We start from the raw sequence: 24,141 nt of genomic DNA, 5'->3' as shown, positions 1-24,141 counted from the left end.
GCAAGTCACTTAACCCTGATGTTTTATAAGCAAGAGATATGCAATTACTATAACTTGGACTCCAATTTTATTACCAAACTTACATTTTATTTTCAAAAACTTTCAATATCAATATTTCTCATTTATTATCCAATTATTTATTAATAAATTTCCCATTTCATTAGTCAGATAACATATAAAAATTAGATTAGCTAAATTTACATTGTATAAACAACTGTTACATTTAGTGAAGGGAAACTTTGTTGGTAATTATTTCCAATGACTAAACATTTCATACATTATGAGTTTATATATGTAAACTTATATACATATACCCATATATATCCTGTTGTATATATTTTCAGAAAGTGTATTGTGGTATTATCTTTCAAAATCAAAATAGCATTAATGGTAAAAAATGATTTTTTATGGAATTAATTTTCTTGGCTAGAAAACAAAGGATTCCCACAAGCAAGCTAAGCTAAAGTTAGTTTCATCAAATATTTTATAAATGACAAAGTAAATTATTTGTAATAATGACAAAATAATATGAATGAAAAATGAAAAATAACTTTGAATAATTCTGCATTATACAAAATATGCAAGTATTTGAAAATATTGAATAATTGAATATCTATGTAATGCTGTTCTTTTGTAGCTATGCAGACAACTGATCGTTAGTGCCCTCAAAATGAGTCCAATCATTTTTTTTCTTATCAACTAATTTTAGAAAAATGATAACCATGAATCAAATAATAATCTAGTCAAATGTTCAGAATTGGGGGATATAGTAATTGTACCATCCAATTGCCTCATTAAGAGAAATGCAGAACAATATTTCAGGGAGGGGCAATATAGCTGAACATTTTGCTTTTCTTCTGTTTTCATATGAACTACTCATGCAGTCCATTATATATCAGATTAATTGGAAGAATGAACAAATAAGCAATTGTTAAACACTTTATACTGGACACTGTGATAAGTGACTTACAAATAAAACTCTGGGAGGTAGGTGTTATTTTTAGCCCCATTTGACAGTTAATGAAACTGAAGCAAACAAGCAATTAGTCCAGGGTCATGCAGTTGGTAATTGTCTGAGGCTAGATTTGAACTCAGGACTTCCCAGCTCCAGACCCCTAGGGTTCTTTTCACTGCATCACATAACTAGCTGAGCATCTTACTGAGCATTTTAGCAACTCTTTACGTTTTGTAATAATTAAGAATTATGCCTTTCATAATGGGCTAATCGGTATATAAACATAAGAGAAACAGAAATTCTCTAGTTAATGAGAGCAGGATTGAGGAAGAGAACTGCAACCCAAAAAAAAAAATGAATTGTCATTGTGAAAGCCCAATGACTTGACCTTCTTTTCCCTTTTTCATTCAATTTTGTCATTTGCTGGAAGCAGTCATACATTCCATTATTTCTAGCAGATAATAGAATAGTGCTACAATATAAAATATTATATGGATTATATAGATTATATTTCCTTCCTTCCTATATAAGAAAATCATGCAATATTTGCCAGCAAGATTTCTTTTCTTTTGGAGTATGAATAAAAAAATTGAACTTGTACAAATTATACAATATCAAGTCACCATTGCTATGTTACCATGAGTTTTTCTTTTACAAATCTTAAGTATGTCAATTTGATATATTTTGAGATTGCATCTTTTGGTTTGTTCTTTAATTTTACATTCCTTAAAATGTTTATGATTAAGTTGATTCACCATGAACTTTATTCTTGTTAATATGATGATCATTAAGGAAACATCAGCTACACCAAGTTAATTGAACAATGCAAAACAATTCCTTCTTTTTTGAGCTTTTACAAATATATGTTATCAGGTCAAGGAAAGCCTTATGTTATAACAATATAGCTCATTGTCTTTGAGGAAGTGATTCTAATGGAGGGCTTAATGGATTCTTAAAACTGCCTTTGTACTAAGTGCCATGTGAAATATGAGGCAAGAATTGTTTAATAGTCCAGTTGCATTCTACTGTTTGGGAGCTAACTAGCTATAACATCTGTGAAGCATTTTTTCCAGTTAACAACGATAATACAGGTGAGAATATAGTTTGGTGTGTCAACTCCAGTTACAAAAAAAGTGTCATTTTTTCAGACTTTCAAATTAAACTGAAGGATGAATTCAAACATTCTCATTGATATTTTTAAATTTAAAATGAGTTCTTGGATTTTTGTGATTCTGCAGATAACAAATAGGATTTTAATTCTTTTAATAAAGGAAAAATAGAGAAGATATTTTAAATAAAAATTTTAAATAACCTATAAGTGAAGTAGTTGTATTAGAGTTTGTTTTAATTGCTGAGATATATAATTAATGATTTTGAGAATATCAAGATATTTAATGGTGATCTAATAAAATTAATTTGCTGCCTTTGTTAAATTTATTTTAGTGATGGATAGTTTTCTTTAATTCTCTAGTTGGCTTTTCAAAAAAATAAATAAATTCTGTAGTTGCTAAGAAAGTGATGTGTCATTTTCAGTTGGGATGCCATGCTTCTTCTGTTCAAATAGCTTATTTTACTTAGTCTTTGTTTTTTATAAATGTATTTATAAACATATTCATTTTATATGATATTATATAGTCAAAACATACAAGGTAAGTAGCAACATAATAGTTTTGCAGTTCAGTAGTTTAGTAATTCTGTGACTTTTCCTTGTGCTTAAATAATATAAACTATCTCAATTTTCTTTGACTGCAGAAGCAAGTAATAGTAGCCATGAATCACGTATCGGTCTAGCTGAGGGTTTGGAATCAGAGAAGAAGACAGTTATACCTCTTGTGATCGTATCAGCCCTGACTTTTATCTGTCTAGTGGTTCTAGTGGGTATTCTCATCTATTGGAGGTAAGTTTGTTTTTCAGACTGACTGCACATAGCTCTGAGTTTGTCCTGATTAGTAAATAATGGATGTTATTATGGTATGCTCCATAAACAGATGAAAAATGGTTTTTTTAAGTAGATTTTTCTCAGAACTTTAATTATTTCTTGGAGTAGTCATGAACAAGTTGCCATCTTGTGTGCATAATGATTTAATGAAGGGGATGATTGATTTTCATAATTAAGGCAAGAAGATAAAGGTAAAATTAAAGAGCTTTGATTCTGGTTGTTTCTAGATAAATTATTTTGACAATTATACTTTCACATTGACAAGTTAACAAACGAGATGTCATTGCCAAATTTAATCACAATTTGATTATTTTTACATACATATCTTTAAGTACATTCTTTAGACAAATTAATATAGAAAGAGTAAAGACACTTGTTTAACTATAATCCCTTGCTTTACATGAATTTTTACTATATACATCTATGGAAAAACTACTAAATTATGGATGCTCTCATGGAGAAAAAAGTGTTAGATTTCTAAAATTAAAATAGAAGGACAACACTGAATTCATAAGTTCCTATATCTAGGAATAACTGGGTTTGGTGATTTTTTTCTTTATAGCATATCTATAAATGGAATGATAGTAAACTTCCTTATATATTATTATTATTATTATTATTATTATTATTATTATTATTATTAAAGAAAAATAATATCTTAGACTTTTTAATGGTATAAAGAGATACCAATGGCATAGCTCTGGGAAAACTTGGGAATATGATGTGACCCATCATATATGTGTGTGTAAATACACACACACACACACACACACACACATATATATATATATGTATGCACATATATATTCAAGTGTTTAATAAAAAAGGTTTTATATGGACTTTTTGCTATAACTAAACTAAGAAAGATGGACATAATTCACTGACTAGTAAGAAGATTTTATTCTAAAAATTTGTCATCAACTCATTCTCTTTAGCATTATTTTTCTTTTCTTTTTTTTTTTTAAGATTTTTGCAAGGCAAACGGGGTTAAGTGGCTTGCCCAAGGCCACACAGCTAGGTAATTATTAAGTGTGTGAGCCCGGATTTGAACCCAGGTACTCCTGACTCCAAGGCCGGTGCTTTATCCACTATGCCACCTAGCTGCCCCCTTTAGCATTATTTTTCAATAGCTTCATAATGTCCTAGATATATCCATTTCTTAGATTTTTCCAAAAATGTTTATCTCAGTTTAATTCAGCATATATTTGTTAAATGTCTTCAATATGTAAATATTAAAGATGCAAAAGAAATATAAACTATGCTCTCTGCCTTCAAGATGCTTACTTTCTAGTTTATTTGGCATATGCAATAATTCCTGATTGGTATGTAAAATATAGGGAAATACAAGAAAATAAATTATTAAACATCAAAATGTGCACTGGAGGCAATAAGTGATGTGGCAAGTCAAAGAAAGGAGAGATCATTTGGATTTATAGAAACTGAGAGATTTTCAAGGAAAATGTAGGGAATTTGAGTTGTGCCTTAATAGGTAAATAGGATTAGGATAAGTAAAGAGAGAGTGAAAAGGCATACCAGACAGGAGAATCAGACTGATCAAAGCCATGGAGATAGAGATAAGAAGGATGTACTCAAGAAACAGTGAATCCCTGAATTCACATGGTGGATATTTGGTTTGGTTTGGGCATCATTGAAGGTAAGTCTTTTTTATGCTTATTTTAAAGAATAGACTATAAAATCCATGTAGCACTAAAATTCTGTCATAATTCTTTATATGTATGAATTTTTATCTTTATCCATATTAAGGTAATGCATTATGTTCTCTCTCTAATGCAATGATTTCCACAACATGCAGTGAAATAAAAATACAGGAACTATGTTTTTGAGCTGTCTAAATCACTTTATGAACCTATGGCTTCTGTAGATCAGAATTATGGAATCTCAGTTTTGTTAAAAAAAAAAAAGTCTCAGTTACTAGACCAATCCATAACTGAAAAGCAATATTCTATATAATATTTTTTAAGAAAGGTTATTATCCACTCTTCACAAGTTCAACTCCCTTCTTCCTCCAGAAAACTCATTCCACTTTTGAATGACTAATTTCTAAACAAGTATTTCTTACATGAAGGTTAAATTTGTATCTTTGCCACTTTCACCCATAACTCTTGACTTTTCCTTTTAGGGACAAAAAGAAAAAAAACTTAAATCTTTTCCCATGCAGTATCCCTTCAAATAAATGAAGATAGCTTACAATTCTCTTCTCTTAGTCTTTTCATCTCCAGACCATACATCCTCAATTCCTTCAAACTGATTCTCATATGACAATTTACTCAAGGTCATTCACCTCTGTCTTTTCTGTATGCATTTTCCATCTTACCAATAAGTGTCTTCCTAAAATATGGAACCCAGAAGTGAATGTATCGTTTCAGGTGTGAGCTGACCAAAGCAGAGCCAGAACTGGTTCTTCTGCTTTGTATGCAGCCTAAAAATTCACATTAACATTTTTAGACTTCAACTGTTGACCCATATTAAACCATATTAAAAGTATGTCTTCTACCAAAGACACTGTTCTCTTTGATATGAACTGCTTTCTAGCTGCATCTTTTGATAGATCCTCTTTTTCTAACTAATTAAAGTTGATTCTATTTGAGTCTTGGGTTAATTTCCTTGATAAAATTATAACTTTTGTGAAGAACCTAGCTTATAGAAGTTAAATGACTGAATACTTTGCTTAAGTTTATATATATATATGTATATATATATATATATATATATATATATATATATATATATATATATGTGTGTGTGTGTGCCACTGTCAAAACTGTAATGACTACCAGAGCAGTGCTGTTTTCATTCAGTGTTTCCTTGATGACTTGAGCCATTATAGTCAGATATCGCATTTCTTATAATCAAATAATGAAAAAATTAATATTTAGACACTTGGCAAAATTCTAATAGGCTAATTTGTCTTCTGTCTTATATATTAGTGAACCTATATGGTGGAAATGGAAAATCATTTCAGTATCTTTGCCAAGAAAACCCCAAATGGGGTCACAAAGAGTTGGCATGACTGAAATGACTGAACAAAACAATTCAAATTCCTCCATCCACTGCTGATTGAGTGATTTGCCCAAGCATATATGTTAGGACTAGAATCTGGCTCTGACAGAAAGCTTAGTCTTCTGATTCTCAGATCAGTTCTCAGGCTTGGAGACTATAATTCTAATGATTTCACTAGAAGTTTCACTAATAGTTCAAGTTCTCATAAAGAGACCAATACCAGTGTAAATAATTTAAATATCTTTGGGATACAATATTCCAGATAGATAAGACTAAGGAAGAATCTGCAAATGAATTTTTATTGAGAAGATTCTCAGAAAGAGTTCTTTCCTTTTTTGCTTTACTATGAAATTAAATTGTGGTTACAATCACTTTTCTTCCTTAGTTTAATCTTATTTTATTTCTCTCATTATAAAAAGTACAATATCATTACATCATAGATCTAGAATTGGAAAGGGCCTCAGAGGCCAAGTGATTCAAATCTTTCACTAAATTTCTACATGAGGAAAACCATTGCCTTTTCTATTTGACTCTACTTCAGTCTCATCCACCATTCTTAAAAAAAAATATTTCACTTCAAACACTTTACAATATATTAATTTTTTTAGTATCCTCAGGTATTTTTCAAGGTTAATAGATGAAAGCAGTCTGAAGTATAGAACTTTCTTACTATTCTTCATGCACCCATTAGTTCTCTTCATTCATTAATGAAAATTGGTTTTGCCAACATAATACAGAATGGAAGTCTTAGTGTGTTTTTAAGCTATTAAAGCCTAAAACTACACTAAGATTTTTGGTACACCCTGCATATTTTCTGTATTGATTAAGCATTATAAACTTTAAATTCCATAAGATTCTCCAATTTCCAAAATACCTTTGCATTAGGCAGGAAGCCTCATCTAATCCAATCCAATAAACATTTGTTAGGCACTTACTGTATGATAGACATTGTGCTAAGGACTAGGAATTCAATTGTTGCCCTCAAGCTCACAGTCTAATGAGGAGACCGAACACAAAAGAAAGCAAGGAAGTAGGAGAAGAGGAGGGGTGAGGAGGAGGGGAGCTCCCTGTGCTGGGCATCTTGTTATCTTATTTGGTGTTGAAACCAGGCAATGTAGAATGGAGTGAACTAAAGGAAAGCATTAGGAGGGGTTTAGTACTTCACCCTCCAGTCCTCTGAAGGGGAGAGGAGGTTGAGAGAAATGGTGTCAGTAAAGAGTTGAATTAGCAGCATAGTGACAAGTTTGGAGGTGATAAGTTTAACATGAGAGGGGTATCTTGTTCAATCGAGTTGAAACTGGGAAGAGCAATAGATGCAAAGTGAAGTGAACTAAAAGTCCTATTTCTATTCTCTATTGAAGGCACTGGGAAGTAGTTTAGTACTCCATGCTCTTACTTTCCATTCAAAAGAGATTAGACATGAGAGGAGAACATCATGCAGATATCTTTTTCTTAAACATCTTTTCACTATTTTTAGCCAAAAAAACCAATATATTTATGTGTGTATGTATATACATACACACATACAGTAAATGTATATATTATATAAATATGCAATATATTACATATTATACAATATTATAAATATAACATGTATATATATATATATATATGAAAATTTCCCAGAAAAGTTATAATAAAATCAATAAAGTCTTTGGGAAAAGATGAACTTTGATTCATTTAGTTAAATTTGTCCTTGCTCAGTTTTTGTATCTTAAGCCAGTTCATTGTGTTAGCAAGGAGTGTAGTACTGACTAGTTCTTGCAGAAGTCAAATCAAACAACCTTTTCTTAATCCTTGATCTCTCCATAGCCTTGAAGTCCCATTATGCTTTGATCCTCTATTCTGTCAAGATTTTCTAGATTCCCTTCTCTCCTGAATCTTTCTACCTATCTGACCACTCCTCCTTTGTTAGATCTTTATCTAGATCACTCCCTCAAATCACAGATGCTGACAGAGTTCTATCATGGACTCTCTTTTCTTTTCCCTCTCTACTAAGTGATTCATCAGCTCCCATGGATTTAATTGCCATCTCTACCCAAACTATCTGTACTCTTCCATCCACCTTCCTTATTATAATAGCAGACAATACCATTTTCCCAGTCCTTCAGGTTCCCAACCTAGGTGTCATTTTTGAATTACCGCTATCATTCACCTTCCGCCTCCCATATACAATCTGTTGACAAAAATCCTATTGATAGTAGACCCTCATCACCTTATATCTTGACTACTGCAATAACCTGCTGGTGGGTCTCTCCTCACTTACAATGCACATACCCTCCATCTAGCCACTAAAGTGATTTTTTTCAAGTTTTTGCAAGGCAAATGGGGTTAAGTGGCTTGCCCAAGGCCACACAGCTAGGTAATTATTAAATGTTTGAGACCGGATTTGAACCCAATTACTCCTGACTCCAGGGCTGGTGTTTTATCCACTGTGCCACCTAGCCTCCCCCAAGTGATTTTCTTAAAATGTAGGTCTAATCATGTCACTCTCTACTCAATTAACTCTAATGTCTTCCTAATGCTTCCAAAGGCAATATAAAATGTTCTATTTGGCATTCAAAACCCTTTATAACCAAGCCCCCTCCTTTCTTTCCTTTTTTTTACATTTGCTCCTCAATATATATTCTCCAGTCCAGTGACATCGACTACCTGACTGTTCCTAACAGGACAATTCCATCTCTCAACTACAGGCATCTTTTTTACCCTGGTTATTCATCATGCCTGAATCATTCTCTCTTGTCAATTCTGCCTACTGCCTTCAAAGGCTTCCTTTAAGTCCAAACTAAAATCCCATCTTCTTTCCTATTTATGCCTTAAGTAGTTTGTTTGTTTATATTTCTTTATTCTCTCATTAAACTATAAGCTCCTTAAGGCAGGGACTGTCTTCTGTCTTTTTTTTAACATCCCCATTGCCTATTACATAGATGCTTAATAAATATTTGTTGACTATTATCCAAAAAAGCCAAGTCTTTAGCTGAGACTTGAAGGAAACCAGCAAAGTCAGAAGTCAGAGATGAAGAGAGTACTCCAGGGATGGAGGACAATCAGCAAAAATGCCTGGAACTGAGAAATGGAGCATCTTTTCGATGGAACAGCCAAAAGATCAGTGTCACTGAATTGGAGAATATGGTAGGGGGAATAAGGTTTAAGGAGACTAAAAATGTAGGAAGGGAAAATGTCAAGATGGGCTTTAAAAACCAAACTGAGGTTTTTAGATTTGATTCTAGAAGTGATACAAAACTACCGTTGATTGAATGGCAGATTAGAGGGATCACAGACATGTGCTTTAGTAAAATTGACAACTGAATGGAGGTTGAAATGAGAAAAGATTTGAGGCAGGAAGCCAACCAGCAGTCTATTGCAATTGTACAGGAGTGAGGTAATGAGGACCTGCATCAGAATGATGAGAGTGTCAGAGGAAAAGAGGAATCATAGAGATGTTACAAGGTAGATATGGCAAGACTCAACCAATAAAACCAAACATGAAACTTAAAAATGGACTTTTAAGGAAGGTATTAACTGAAGTATTTAGAGAAGACCTTTTGAAGAAAATGGTTTTTGAGCTGAACCTTGAAAGGAATTAGGAATTACAAAAGGTAGAGGTAAAGAGATAGAATATTCCAAGTGTCAGGGACAACCTGTGCAAAGGCAGGGAGATGGGAATGGCATATCAAATTTGGGAAACAGCAACTAGACCAGTTTGTCTTAGAATTCATTTAGGGAATTATTAATCTATCAGCTTGAAAGTAGATTTCCTCAAACTGTAGAGGACTTTAAATTCCAAAGAGTGGGGCAAGTTAGGTGGCACAGCAGATAGAGCACCAGCCCTGGAGTCAGGAGGATCTGAGTTCAAATGTGACCTCAGATACTTAATAATTGATTAACTATGTGACCTTGGGCAAGTCAAATAAAATTTTTAAAAATTCCAAACAGAAGAAGCATTAAGGGAGTCCATGAAGTTTCTTGAACAGGGGGGTAACATGGTATGACCAGCACTTAAAGACTATCAGTTTGGTGAATCGATTAAAGAAGGTAGAGACTGGATGCAAGGAAAACAAGTAGGAAGCCTTTGCAGTGGTTTCCTATGAGAAATGAGACCTGTACTAGGTCTCAGCTCAGAGGCAGCTTAATCCAGGAGTCAGGACAGACCTGAGTTCATATCCAGCTCCAGACACTTACTATGTGATCCTGAGAAAATCACAATCCTGATTGCATCCAAAATAAAATCTACCTAAAAAAAAGGAACTAGCACAAAATGTCAGCAGAACAGAGGAGAGATCACCTCTGTGTGATGGAATCAGGGAAGAATTCATGGGACAAATAGACTTTGAGTTGAACCATGAAGGACAAATCATGGCATTCTAGATGGGATATATTTCAACATAAAGAAGTGGTTAGGATAATTCAGCAGAAAAGTGATGGTATGTTTTGGGTATGGGCAAAGATTAGTTTGTAATATGACTGGAAAGATACATTGGAAGTATATTGGGATATGGTATTATTATGGAGAAAAGGATTTAAAGCTGTTGAGGAAGCAGAATTGTCAAGGTTTGGTAACTTGAATATGAAAGGATGGTAAGAGTGATGAGTTGAGAATGATTTTTTGATTGAAAATCTGAGGGACTAAAAGAATAATGTGGACTGTACAGAAATAGGGAAAGTTAATGTGTTCTGTTCTGGATAGCTGCCCTCTGGGAACAAGATGAAACCATTTTATAGAAGAAATTGAAGCACTCAGACCTGGAATGAAACCCCAATCTTTTTGTGCAAATTCTTTCCTACTTCTGATTCCCCTATTTCTGTTAATGGTAACACTCAGAAACCAGGAGTTATCTTTGACTTTTTACTTTTTCTTTCCTCCCCCAAAATGTAGTTGGTTATCAAGCCCTGAGGAATTTTCTGAACAATTCTCCCATCAGGACTCTGATTTCTGTTCCCAAATTACCTCATTCCTACCCTTATTATCTCACCCTTGAATTATTATTGTAGACTTTTAAGTGGTTTTCTTGTGACAGTCTCTATCCCCCACCCACTCTTCCCTTCCCCCCAACTAGTCACTGCTACCAAAAACAATCTTCCTTCTCTACTGATATGACCTGGACATTCCTCTTCTAAAAAACCTAAAATATTTCCCCCATACCTAGGGAAAATTGTGAGGAATACTAGACAAAATTGGTAAAATATGATTCAGTAAAATCTGGGCTCAGATTTTATCCCTAAATCTTACTGTGGATTTGAAATTCAAGGACTAGGTTCAAATAATTCTTGTTCTTAAATTTATTACTTGGGTGATCCTGGAAATCACTTAACCTCTCTTGATCCCAGTTTCCCCATTTGTAAAATAAGGAAATTGAATTATGTCTCATATAATTCTAAATCGTTATCTCTATGAAGTCAGTCCACCTCTTTGACCCTCAGTTTCCCTGTACATAAAATGGGGATAACATCTGTGGCACTAACCCTAACCCTAAGCTGGTTGTTTGTGGGGTTTAAGGAGGCAGTATATGGCAAACTTGACAGTAATCATAAATGCTACTGAAATTACTTTGTTTTTATTTTCATTATTAGTTCTGACTTCATCTTCAATGGGAATTTCCCACTGTGATAACTCCTTCACCAGTACTGATTGATAATTAAAACCTGTAGCTTGTAGTTTGGGGGGGGAGGGGTTGCAAGGCAATGGGGTTAAGTGGCTTGCCCAAGGCCACACAGCTAGGTAATTATTAAGTGTCTGAGGCTGGATTTGAACTCAGGTACTCCTGACTCCAGGGCCAGTGCTCTATCCACTGCACCACCTAGCTGCCCCCATAGCTTATAGTTTTAAAGAATTATCTGATCTCCTAAGAGGCAAAGTGACTTGTTCATAGTATATGTGTCAGAGGCAAGATTTGAACTAAGACTTTCCCATCTCTTTGCATAGATATATCCTGCTTTCTCTAATCATCATTGAGAGAATCAAATCAGATAACTGATTTAAAGTGTATGTGAACCTGTTATGCATCATGTAAAATCAAAATTCCTCAGACTGGCATTCATTCAGTGCCTTTCACAATATACTTTCAGTGTATCTTTCTAGTCATATTACAAACTACTCTTTGCCCATACCCAAAACATACCATCACATTTCTGCTGAATTATCCTAACCACTTCTCTACCTGTTGAAATATATCCCATCTAGAATGCCATGATCTATCCTTCAAGGTTCAACTCAAAGTCTATTTTCTCCATGAATCCTTCTCTGATTCCATCACCTAGAGGTGATCTCTCTTTCCTCTGTTCTGCTGACATTTGGTGCTAGTTCCTTTTTTTTTGGTAGATTTTATTTTGGATGCAACCAGGATTGTGATTTTCTCAGGATCACATAGTAAGTGTCTGGAGCTGGATTTGAACTCAGGTCTGTGCTGATTACTTTATGTTTATCACCTACTAGATTACAAACTCCAAGGCATGGATCTTTTCCTTTTTATCTTTGTTTTTTCTTCTTTCCCCAGCAGATAGAAGATAACTCTAGAACCTAATCAGTGGTAGCTATTGTTACTATCTTAATTATTGTTGGTTCAGGGTTGTTTACATGTTGACTTCCTCTTTAGATTGTTAGCTCCTTGAGGGCAAGAACTGTTTTTGCTTTTCTTTGTATCTCTTGTACTTAAAACAGAGCTTGGAACAAAAGTAGGAATATAGTACATGTTTGTGGATTTGAGTTGACTAGTAAACCATAAAACTTTTACCAGTTAAATTGTAGCAGTGAATGATCCTATTGGAGGCAACTAGGAGGTTCAGAATGGTGTACCTAGAGTCAGCAAGACCTGAGTTCAAGTACAACCTTAGCTGCATGACTCTGGGCAAGTCACTTTAGCTCTGTTTGCCTTAATCTGCTAGAGAAGGACATAACAAATCACTCCAATATCTTTCCCAAGAAAGCCCCATAGTGACAAAGAGTCTGACACAATTGAAGGACCTAACAACAAAAATGATGGGATGAAAATTCACTTTATTCATTAAAAAGAGAGTATTAGCTACACTATGCATATCAATAAATTTAGATAATCAGAGCATGGGAGTTGTGAAACTAAGGACTAATCCCCTTATGGGCCATTTGTCTTCATCCTGTCATGTAATCATGCAGCTGTTTTATACTGATTATAAGGTGCAAAATGTGGGTATGAATGAAGCATTGCAATCTGTTACAAATACTGTAAAAATTAATTCAGAGTACTTACATCCTTTGGGTCAGCAGTTTCAGATTCAGATTCCAAATACAGCATTCTGTTAAGAATAACAATAGTTCTTTGGATTTTTACAAGCTGATGGGTTTGTCTCTTCATTTAAATTTCTTTAGGTGAAAACTAAAAGGGCTTGAATAGTTTTTCCTTTTTTTTCAATTTGACTATTAACTCTCGATTTTCACCTACCTTTAAAAAGCATCTTCACCACAATTCTATTTTCTAAAAGCTGATAATTATAATAGATAATAAGACCTTATGGAGAAATTGTGTAAATTCCTGTAACTGTATGGAGTATTGTTTCAGATTTTTACAAATATTCAAAGAAATTACATATTTCCAGGCTTTAGATCTAAATACTTACTGTGATGAAAAGGTGTAAATTAAATAATCAGGTTAACATTGATTGATAGGACCTATGTCTGCAAGTTTAAAACAGTCATCACTTTTTTTCTTCATAGCCTCGTGATAATTAGCAGGAGGCATAGTTATCAACACTTAGCACATACTCATGAAGATGTTTGCTGCTTATACAGAACAGATGGAATATCGATGTGGAATTTTCTTATATATTAAGTAATATGCTTTGAAATAGTTTTCCAGATGTTTTAGGGCATAATTTACATGTGACAACCCCTCATTGAAAGGATGTGAAATGTCTTCAGCAAAGAACAATGCATTACTGGCTCTTCAGGGTATAGATTTTAAGCAGAAGCAAAACCAAAGGAAAACATGTTCCTTTATGCTGTAGGATTATGGTATATTAAAGTGATAAGGAGATTAAAATGAGAAGACCCATGCTAGAATCCTGGCACTGTTACATATAATAAGTTGTACAATCTTGATTAAATCACATCACCTCAATGGGTCTCAGTTCCCTCATTAGAAAAATGAATGAATTACAGTAGATTTTTCCCTAAAGTCATAATGGATGCTAATACTTTTACCCTGTTATAAACCCTGCTACAAATTCCCATAAAATGTAGTGCACAGATCTTTAAGAAAAAGAGGCATTAGTGGAAGTTATTTTTGTTGAAATCAGAAGAAATCTGGATTTAAATGTAGTTTGTTTGACAAGTCACTTGACCTCTCTGAAATTCAATTTCCTCCACTGTAAAATGGGAATAATATCTATAGTAACACCTCTCGGATTTTGTTAGAGTTAGAAACATAGCAAGGCCATGGAGCTCATGCAAGAGAAAGTCAGTTTAGAGATTTTCAGTGTAAATAGTTACAAATATTGAAAATCAAGGGTTAAGATATTGTTTTGTTAATTGTTTAGAATTTTTAAAATGGGGCGGCTAGGTGGCATAGTGGATAAAGCACCGGCCTTGGAGTCAGGAGTACCTGGGTTCAAATCCAGTCTCAGACTCTTAATAATTACCTAGTTGTGTGGCCTTGGGCAAGCCACTTAACCCCATTTGCCTTGCAAAAACATGAAAAAAATAATTTTTAAAATGTGGAGAAAATGTCCATTGAAATTAAACTCCATAGTTTGTTATGTATTTATGCACAGTTAGGTGACACAGTACTAGCCCAGGAGTTAGGAAGACCTGAGTTCAAATTCAGCTTCAGACATTTGCTAATTGTGTAATCCTGGGCAAGTCTTTAACCCTCTTTGCTTCAGTTTTCTCTTCTGGAGAAACACTATTGTTACCTTCTTTAAAGACTCTTTAAAAAACCTATCCATGGCCAGCAGAAATCTCATTTAAATTCTTTTAAAATTCCATCTTTTCTCTGTGCTTTATTTGAGTAGTTTTATATTCCAGTTCAAATATTAAATGCATATTTTTTTCTTTTTAAGACTCCCTCCTATCAGCAGCTATTCTGTAACTTTTATCTCTCACTCACATTCTACTCCATCTCTAGGCAGCTGATCAAAGCTGATTGCTTAGTTTGGGACAGTTCTTTCATGAACATTTAAAAAAAATAGGATCTGGATCTGTCATTGATTCGGTAAAGAGAATTCCCTCTGCTAGTACAGAGGACTTTCATTGCAAATTATACTCTTAGGCACTTGCCTGTAACCTAGAGACATTGAATGACTTAGATTAGTATGTGTCCAAAGTGACACTTGAACGCAGGTCTTCATTTCTAGCTTCCTAACCACTTACAGTCACATTTTACTTCTTCTTGGCCATGGTCACTCACATATAAATGCATTATGCAACACATTCAGAGGAATTCACTGAATTTTCTTTCCAGGTCAGGTATGAATTGACATTACAATATGTTATAAATCATTGTTTAGATTTTTGAGAGTTTTGAAATTAATGTCACCACTGAACTACTGAACTTCTGAAATTCACAAATATTTAATTTTTCTGTCCATACTCAGATATAATCATGACTAGATTTGATCCATACTCCTAAAATAACAAACAGTACAAAAATAATTTAATAGAAATTCTTTCACCTCTAACACATGATATACAAAATGCATTTTGGAATGGAGAAGTTAGAAAATGATTAAGGATAATGGGTGACAAACTTCCTATTCCTATTTGTATATTTAGAGCAAGAAGGAAACTTTGATATCATACATTCCAACCTCTTTATCTTAAAGAAAGGAATGAGGGTCAGAGAAGAGAAAGGATTTGCCCATGGTCACATAGATTAGAAGCAAAAGTTGGAATCTGAACTAATATCTGATTCCAAACCTAGTGCTCTTTCTTCTTCATTGCACCATAACTTCTAACTCAAGAAGATACCATCTCCACATCACAGTGCTAATATATGCTCATTTATATGTACTCCTACTGCTCATTTTTTTTCAAGGCAGAGGGATTAAATGACTTGCCCAAAAATCACACAGCTAGGTAATTATTGAGTATCTGAGGTCACATTTGAACCCAGGTCCTTCTGACTCAGGGCCAATGCTCTATCCACTGGGCCACCTAGCTGGCCCTCCCTACTGCTAATTTTTAAAATGTTCCCAGAACACATCATCGAAACTTATAAAAAGAAAAAAATAATGATAAATCCTATTTAACTAGCACTTTCCTCACAATAACCCTTAGAGGCAGAATGACCATAAGCAGCAGTAAATGTTTAACAGCTGACTTTCCAGAAATATTTGGCATACTCTATTGTTTAAGATGAATGATTAAAATTTTCTCCATAACTTTAAATAATCAATAAAATAATCAAGCCCAAATTTATAGCTTTTTCTGATTTCCAAAGGTATACATACTCAGACTGAAAATTTAACAATCAGCTCTTGGAATCAAGCAGGATTTGACTCTAGCACTCTTCTGGGAGCTGATGAAGTTCTGCAGATCTCAAAGAAAGGACTTAGGTGCCATTGGATTTATGTGATATCATAATGTATTTTTAATTATTTTTCACTCAGTAAATATCTACCTTCTTTTCCTTTTGCCTAATCCCACCCCCCAACTGAGAAAGAAAAATCAAAATCCAATTACAAACATGAATAACTTATAAAAAAACAAGTTTGCATTTTGCCAAGTATTTCAAAAAGAGTCTCATTCTGAATTCTGAATCCTTCACTCTCTGTCAGGTGAGTGACATTTCATCATTAGGCCTCTTGCTTGGTCATTACTAAGCTCATACTTTACAGTATTGTCTCCATCTTCCCAGATTTCCCTGAAATTATCCCCTTAAGTCACTTTTACAATAGTAAAGCATAACTTGTTCAACTATCCTCCAATGGATGGACATCCCTTCATTTTCCAACAAGTTGCATTCACAAAAAACTATAAATAAACTTTTGTTTATTTGTTTGCTTAGGATTAATGTTTTCTTGTTCAGCTGTGTCTTACGCGTCAAGATCCCATTTGGAGTTTTCTTGGCAGAGATACTTATGGTTTGTCATTTTCTTCTCCAACTTATTTTGCAGATAAAGATACTTAGGCAAACAGGGTTAAATGACTTGCCCAGGGTCACACAGCTTGTAAGTATCTCAGGGCTTATTTGAACTCAGAAAAATGAGTCTTCCTGATTCCAGGCACTTTATCTACTGCATTATCTAGGTGCCTGGACCCTCCTTTAATTACCCCCTTCTCTAGATTTAGAGTCATGATACCTAGATCTCAATGTTTGCTCTGCTAATTTTTTAGCTAATTCTGTGATATTGAACAAATCACATACCTTCTCTGAGCTGAAGAAATTACTTCATCTGCAAAATGAGAAAGTTGGTTAAGATTATCTTCAAGTCTCTTCTAGCACTAAATTCTACTCCATTATTAACAAGAATCAGATAAAGGGACAGCTAGGTGACACAATGGATAAAGAAAGCTCTGTCCCTGGAGTCAGGAGGACCTGAGTTCAAATTCTTTGTCAGACTCTTGATACTTCCTAGCTGTGTGACCTTGAGAAAGTCATTTAATCCCATTATCTTGTGAAAACCAAATAAATAAATAAGAATCATGTGTGTTGTTATTTACATAAACAGGAGTTGACTTGTATTTTTAAACTCCTGTTATTTTGCCTTGTAAAAAATGCCACCCTTACCAGAGAAGCATTCTTTAATGGTCTTATTTCATCCACCATCTCAATCAATACACATGCAATTTAGTGTATTATATGTTCAAAACACTAATAAAACATAACTTTTTTATTGGTTATTAAAATATTTTTACTTCATTAGGACAACTTATATGAAATGTATATGTGAAAATATATAGAAAATAAATAAAATAAAGGTAATTTGGTGTGAAGTCCCTGAAAGCTAAGTTGTAGATTGGCTCTCAAGCTGTGAACTTTGATGAGAATCAGAGATTCTTAGTCTCATATATAATGAAGAAGTTATCTTTCAGGCATGAGGGACAGTCTATGCAAAGTCATGCAGGTGGGAGACATTGTTATTCTGGGAGAGAAACTGCAAGAAGGCTGACTTGGCTAGAACATAAAATGTGTGAAGAATATCAATATATAATAAGGCTTGAAAGGTAAATTGGAGTTAGATTGTAAAGGGCATTATATGCCAGAGAGAGGCATTTGCATATTATTTCTGAGATACAGAGCTAGTACTGTTTACTGAATAAGGGAGTGACATCACCAGACCTATGTTTTAGAAATAATACTTTTGTCCCTGAGTGGAAAATGGATTGCAGAAAGATTTGGGTTGGTAGGGTGAATTAGGAGACTCTTAAAATAGTCCAGGTGAAAGTTGATGAAACCCTGAACCAGGGAATGAGATTCCATTGCTTTGGGCATCTGGTTCATTTTTTTTAACTTCTGTTTTCTTTTTCCTTAAAAAGCTCAGTATTCATTATTATGAACTTTGCTGTATAGCATGTTAGTTTTTTCAACTAATATTAATCCTATGATCATCAATGATCTCAATGCCTCGTTGTCAAATATAGCCTTCATTGTGCAGCATCTAGGTTCCTTCACTAAATGGCAGAGGGACTCCAACCACAATTCTCATTACCCTCCTAAAGGCCCCTCAGTCAAACTAATTTACTTCTGCATATGATTTGTACATCCTTGCTTATGAAATTTTTAAGAATGGAGACTATAATTTCTATTGTTTCCTTCTGAGTGTTCTGGACACTCAAATGAACATTTATGATAATAATGGACAATATTTCAAAGATGCTCTGTTTTCACCTTTATCTATACACAAAGAATGTTTTAATGTCTCTGTGTTTACCTAGACAAAATATAGAATACCACAACAATTTGTCTTCTTCCATAATTTTATCTATGAAGAAAACATACCTTTTAAGTCTTTAAGCAGAGAAAACTAATATGATTGATAAAAGCAAGATTCAAATGAACCTTGATAGAGTAGAACACCAAGAAATTCAGCAAGATGAAATTTAACAAAAATAAATAGAAACCCCTGTATTTTGATTCAATTATTCAAGTGTAGGATAGGGATCTGACTTGAAAATAGTGTGAAAAAGACCTTGGAATTTCAGTTAGTCAATCATTAGTATAATATCATTATAATATTCATCATTATAATATAATTATAGAAGAAATTAATAATATCTTAGGCTGCATTACAGTAAACAGTTTATAACAAAGCAAATAATAGTCCCATCTATTCTAGTCAACCCAGGCAGACCCAGTCCACACTCTATATGTGCCTATGGCCTGGAACATATCTGGAACATTACATTTGAATTGGAGTAATACAGATCAAGAAAACCCTAGAGTGAAACCAGAGGAGGGCAGCTAGAATGATGAGACATCTCAAAAGTATGGTGCATAAGGGAAGGGAAATGGAGGGAAGAGAGGAAAGTAATCATTTATATAGTGACTACTATAGAAATATTATATATTTATATAGTCCTTACTATATAAATCCTTAAAGTTGGTGCTATTATTACCCTCATTTTACAGTTGAGGAAACAGAGGCAAATAGGTTCAGTAACTTGGTCAGGATCACATAGCTACTAAGTATCAGAGGTCAAGTTTGAATTCAAGTCTTTCTGATTGCAAGTTTAGCAGTCTATCCAGTATGCCTCCAACTTCTTCAAGGAATGAGGCACAATGAGGAATGCTGATAGGAATTGAGGATGCTTAGTCTAGAGCAATAATCCTCAACATATGGTCTAGGAACCCCCGCCCCAGAGGACCCCAAGATCCTTTCAGGAAATCCCTGAAGTCAAAACTGTTTTGATAATAATACAAAGATTTTTTCATTTCTAATACAATAAATCTTAAAAGATAAAACCCTTAGAAACAAAAGCTATTTGGGAAGGTAGTCAGTAATTTTTAGAGGGTATAGGGGTCTGAAATCCAAAGTGTTTGAGAACCACCAACTTCGAGGAAAAAGCAAAGCCATACTTCACTCCAGGAAGCTGCATCTCCATTCCTGAGTTCCAAGTCCTCTTTGTTTCCAATTTCTCTTGATTGTATTCCGCGTCATTTCCCCACAAAAGTTTGTTCTTTAATCACTCTAAGAACATAGTTCTAGTTTCTCATTTGCATGCCATTGCTACATATTGTTAAGAAGATGAATAAATAAATTATATGCCATCTCACACCAGTTACTTCTTCAGAAAAACGGTGTAAACAATACAAAAATTACTAAAAACAGCTACTGTGGGACCGTATTTTGCCTAAAACCACATTAGAATAAACATACTATAAATGGAATTTCCTAAATATAAAATTATTTTTTCTACATCTATTTCTATTTAAAATTAACCACTTGCAAATAATATTTCAAATAAATGAGCCACTTCAAAGAGTGTCATTAGCAGATTTAATTATCGGAGTTTTTTAATTAAGGATGTTTTACATTGCTTTAAAGCAGCAGTTGGTTATTTACCCCTCTCAATCGTTTCGAGTTTGCTCTAACCAGATGCTACACTTATTATCTGAATGAAAATAGATGCAAGTTACATCTTGGGTCAGAGTTGCAGCTGATTCCATTTGTATTCATTCTTAAACCCCTCATCAACAAGGCTAGCATCTGTTGGAAAGAAAAACTCCCCTGCTTCCAGTTGCCTGCCTCATGATGATTTCCTTCACTTGAATCTGGCATTGCCATGTTAGCCTAAATCAGATATGAGGCTACCTGTTTTTATTACTATTAGCAAAATGGCACCACTGTGATCTCTCGATTCCACTTAGTCACAGCATGCCTCATTTTACAAGCAGTTGAAAATCTGAAATAGAAGAGGGATCGGGAAATGCTAGAGAAAGTATTTTAAACCATCTCTCTCCAGCTTCACTTCTATTCCTAAACAGTGGAAGGTATACATGATAGATGTACTATGGAAGACTGATTTGCCGGGTTGGGGAAGAGGTTTCATTTCTCTGCAAAATATTCTTTAATACCAAACAGAGTTCCAAGTGCCTTTTCTTCTTTCAATATGTCTGATATCTGCTCTTTCTTCTGCATCTGGTACAGGTAAAAAATTATGAGCTGGGGGTGGGGTGGCATAGCGGCACCATTCAATTCATTCTATTTCTCTAGAGTAGGTTTGTTAGTACAATTTAATAAATGTTTTAGGTTTTTTAAGATATATATAGATATATATATATCTATATATCTATATATATACAGAGAGAGAGAGAGAGAGAGAGATCGTTCATAGTGTCAGGCTTATATATACTTAATATATGCTTGCTAAGTTGAGTTGAAATGTCCTCACTTTCCAAGTAGCCAGACGCTCTCTTCTATTTAAAACATTTCATGGTGTCATTTTCTCTTATCTCTCTCTAGGAAATGTTTTCAGACTGCACATTTTTACTTAGAAGATAGCACATCTCCTCGAGTCATTTCTACACCCCCAACACCCATTTTTCCTATTTCAGGTAATGCTTTTGAATTATTGTGTGGATAATTATTAGATGCCGAAAGAAAAATGCAGTTTCAAATGCTTTGTGGTTTTTGTGTCTTACTGTGATCTTTCCTTATATTATTATATGGTTCCCAAAATGATCAGCACTTCCAGATTTATATTATTTTTTAGCTATAAAATTAAACCAGTAATTCATGATGAGTGTCATCAGCATACATTTATATTGCCTGCCTCATTTTTTAAAAAAAAATCACTACAGCAATGTAATAGGAAACTAAAATCAGGCATGTTAAACCAACAGTAGTTATTATGAATAGGAGATGATTATAAGAAAAAGAAAGATCATTTTCTTTTCAGGTCATGTGTATTTACTCTGAAGTGATTTTATTAAACATTTAAAAATAGACCATCAGTTTGAAAACGTTAAAAGTTCAGAGATGGGGAAGATATTGCTCACAACTTAATTTTTTATTTTAGAAATCCGATAATTTTGAAGTCAGCAGCTAAAATACCTTAACAAACATTATAATTGATTTTTTGATTTCACAGGTTTAGGCGATGAGTAAAATTTCTGTAAACAGCTCAGCAAGAGGAGTAAACAAAATGTCTACCCTCCCCCCAAAAAAAATCTTTGGAAAAAAAAGTGAAGGGAAAGTGAAATGGAGGAAGGGAATATGGAAAGACATATGAATAGTTTTTAAAAACTAAGGTACAAAAGTGCATCATTTTTTATAAGTTCTGATTTTATTGAAAACCCTTTGATGTAAAAATCACTTTTGTCCCAAATACCCAAGGGAAGGGGATGAGAGAAAGTGTCATTGTTTTTCTAATGCTTAGGAAGGCTAACAAATGACACTTCTTTATTATCTCTCTCATCACTTTTCAACCCTGCTTTCTTGTTGACTCACTAAAGTGCCTGCACTTTTTCCTAAAGCAATTCTATATAAAGATGTTTAGAATTAAAACTTCAGTCAGCTCTCATTTGTCTACCTGTGATTATATGTGTCATCAAGGTCATTGGATCACATCTTCTACTGTTTAGTTGAAATAGGCTTAAAGAAAGTAGATAAATTATAACCTTACACTAAATAAAACATATTTTGATTATCGGAAACAACCTAATTTTCAAGTCACAAAATGAAGATGACCCAAGTTCTCAGAACATTCTTTGGAAAGTTCTATTGAAGTCAATAGCTGTCCCCTGGGAAGAGGAAGGATAGGGAAATGTAGATGGCCCAGTCTCTGAAAGGATTGTTTTCTTTACTTGCAACAGAAGAGATTTCTTGTGGTTCATATGGAAATTAAAAGTAGTTTCAGAATAGAGTCGTACTTGAGATTTTTCAGGGGCAATTCATCATTACACTTGATTCAACTAAAAATGAAAAGTAATTCTCAGACATCTAGCTCCACACAAATTTTTATGAGAATATAATTAACATTGGGTTACTTTGATCCCCTAGGTCATTTATATGTGGGCTTTAGTACTCTCCAGATGTTGTTTACCCACCTGGGTATGTCTTCTGCAGCTTGTGTTATCTAAACTAGAAAATAAGACAAAAAAGATCTAGGAGTGGGGGAGGAACAATGATAATAATAATAATAATAATAATAATAATAATGATGATGATGATGATGTTTGTCCTTCATTCTCAAAGAAGAGCATGACATCAGGGAGGTAATGTCATGACAAGCACATGAATTGGATTTCAGTGAGGGAGTGCTATTCACATTTTCTCCTTCAGAATCATGTGGGTCCAGTGAACCAGTATGAATCAGGATGGCTAGAGGTGGCTTTGGATTTGGGGGCAATCAGGGTTAAGTGACAGGGTTATATAGCTAATTAGTGTCACTTATCTGAGATCAGATTCGAATGCTGGTCCCCCTGACTCCAAGGCCAGTGCTCTATCCATTATCCACCTACCTGCCCTAGGGAGGAACAACAATAACATTAATCACCATCCTTACTTCTAGGAAATTTGTCTATGGAAACATTCCTATAGTGTAAGGGTCTTTAAGCTCAAAACATCTGGTATCTTTAGTTGAGATGATGGAAAATTAAAAAAAAAAACACTTGAGACTATTTTGGACACATGGTCTAATATAAACTTAAGTTGTTCTACTTTCTACTGTTTCAGTTTTCTCATATTCCTAGTAGGAACTCCTGTATAATTATAATGAGCATCTCCCATTGTCCCATTTCTTTTTTTGTTTTGTTTTGTTTTTAGGTTTTTGCAAGACAATGGGGTTGTTACTTGCCCAAGGTCACACAATTAGTTAATTAGTAAGTGTCTGAGATGTGGCTTGATCTCAGGTCCTCCTGACTCCAGGGCTGGTGTTGTATCCATTGTGCCAACTAGCTGCCCCCATGTCCCAATTCTTATATGTCTATACTAGGTAATATCAATAATAATGTACCAATGTTGGTAAATCTATTTGAATTCTAAATTAAGTTGCTGTATAGCAGTTTATCATATCAACATATAAGAAAGTCACTTTAGCTCATGGTGAAATATTTGAAAAATGTAGCAAATAAGTTATGAGTCCTATTCTGGCAAAAACAAAGAATTGAGATTGCCATTGAGATACTTAAAACTAAATTTTCCCAGTGACCAAAATGGCTACAGAAGTCAATTTGTTTTGAGGAACTTACAATAAGGCTGAGTGGATATCTCTAATACAACCTTACTCTAATGGCTAATTATGGTATCATGTAGATACTATTTAGTTTTTGAAATATAAGTGCAATAGTAGCACAAGATATACCAAATCATA

General features: G+C 34.0%; 1 protein-coding gene across 4 annotated transcripts in view; it reads left to right on the top strand.

Moving 5' to 3' along the window:
• The window catches only part of PTPRZ1 (protein tyrosine phosphatase receptor type Z1), a 242,516-nt gene that overhangs the window by 175,499 nt on the left and 42,876 nt on the right, over positions 1-24,141 (top strand). For all 4 annotated transcript variants that reach the window (XM_074193814.1, XM_074193813.1, XM_074193816.1 and 1 more), the window contains exons 13-14: positions 2,708-2,852; positions 21,291-21,382. In XM_074193814.1, coding sequence (XP_074049915.1) covers positions 2,708-2,852; positions 21,291-21,382 — 237 coding nt within the window. The remainder of the gene's footprint in view (positions 1-2,707; positions 2,853-21,290; positions 21,383-24,141) is intronic.

Source organism: Macrotis lagotis, chromosome 7 (assembly GCF_037893015.1).
Source record: "Macrotis lagotis isolate mMagLag1 chromosome 7, bilby.v1.9.chrom.fasta, whole genome shotgun sequence".
Classification (NCBI taxonomy): domain Eukaryota; kingdom Metazoa; phylum Chordata; class Mammalia; order Peramelemorphia; family Peramelidae; genus Macrotis; species Macrotis lagotis.
The sequence above is the reverse complement of the archived record's forward strand: the minus strand, read 5'-3'. Positions and strand labels throughout refer to the sequence as shown.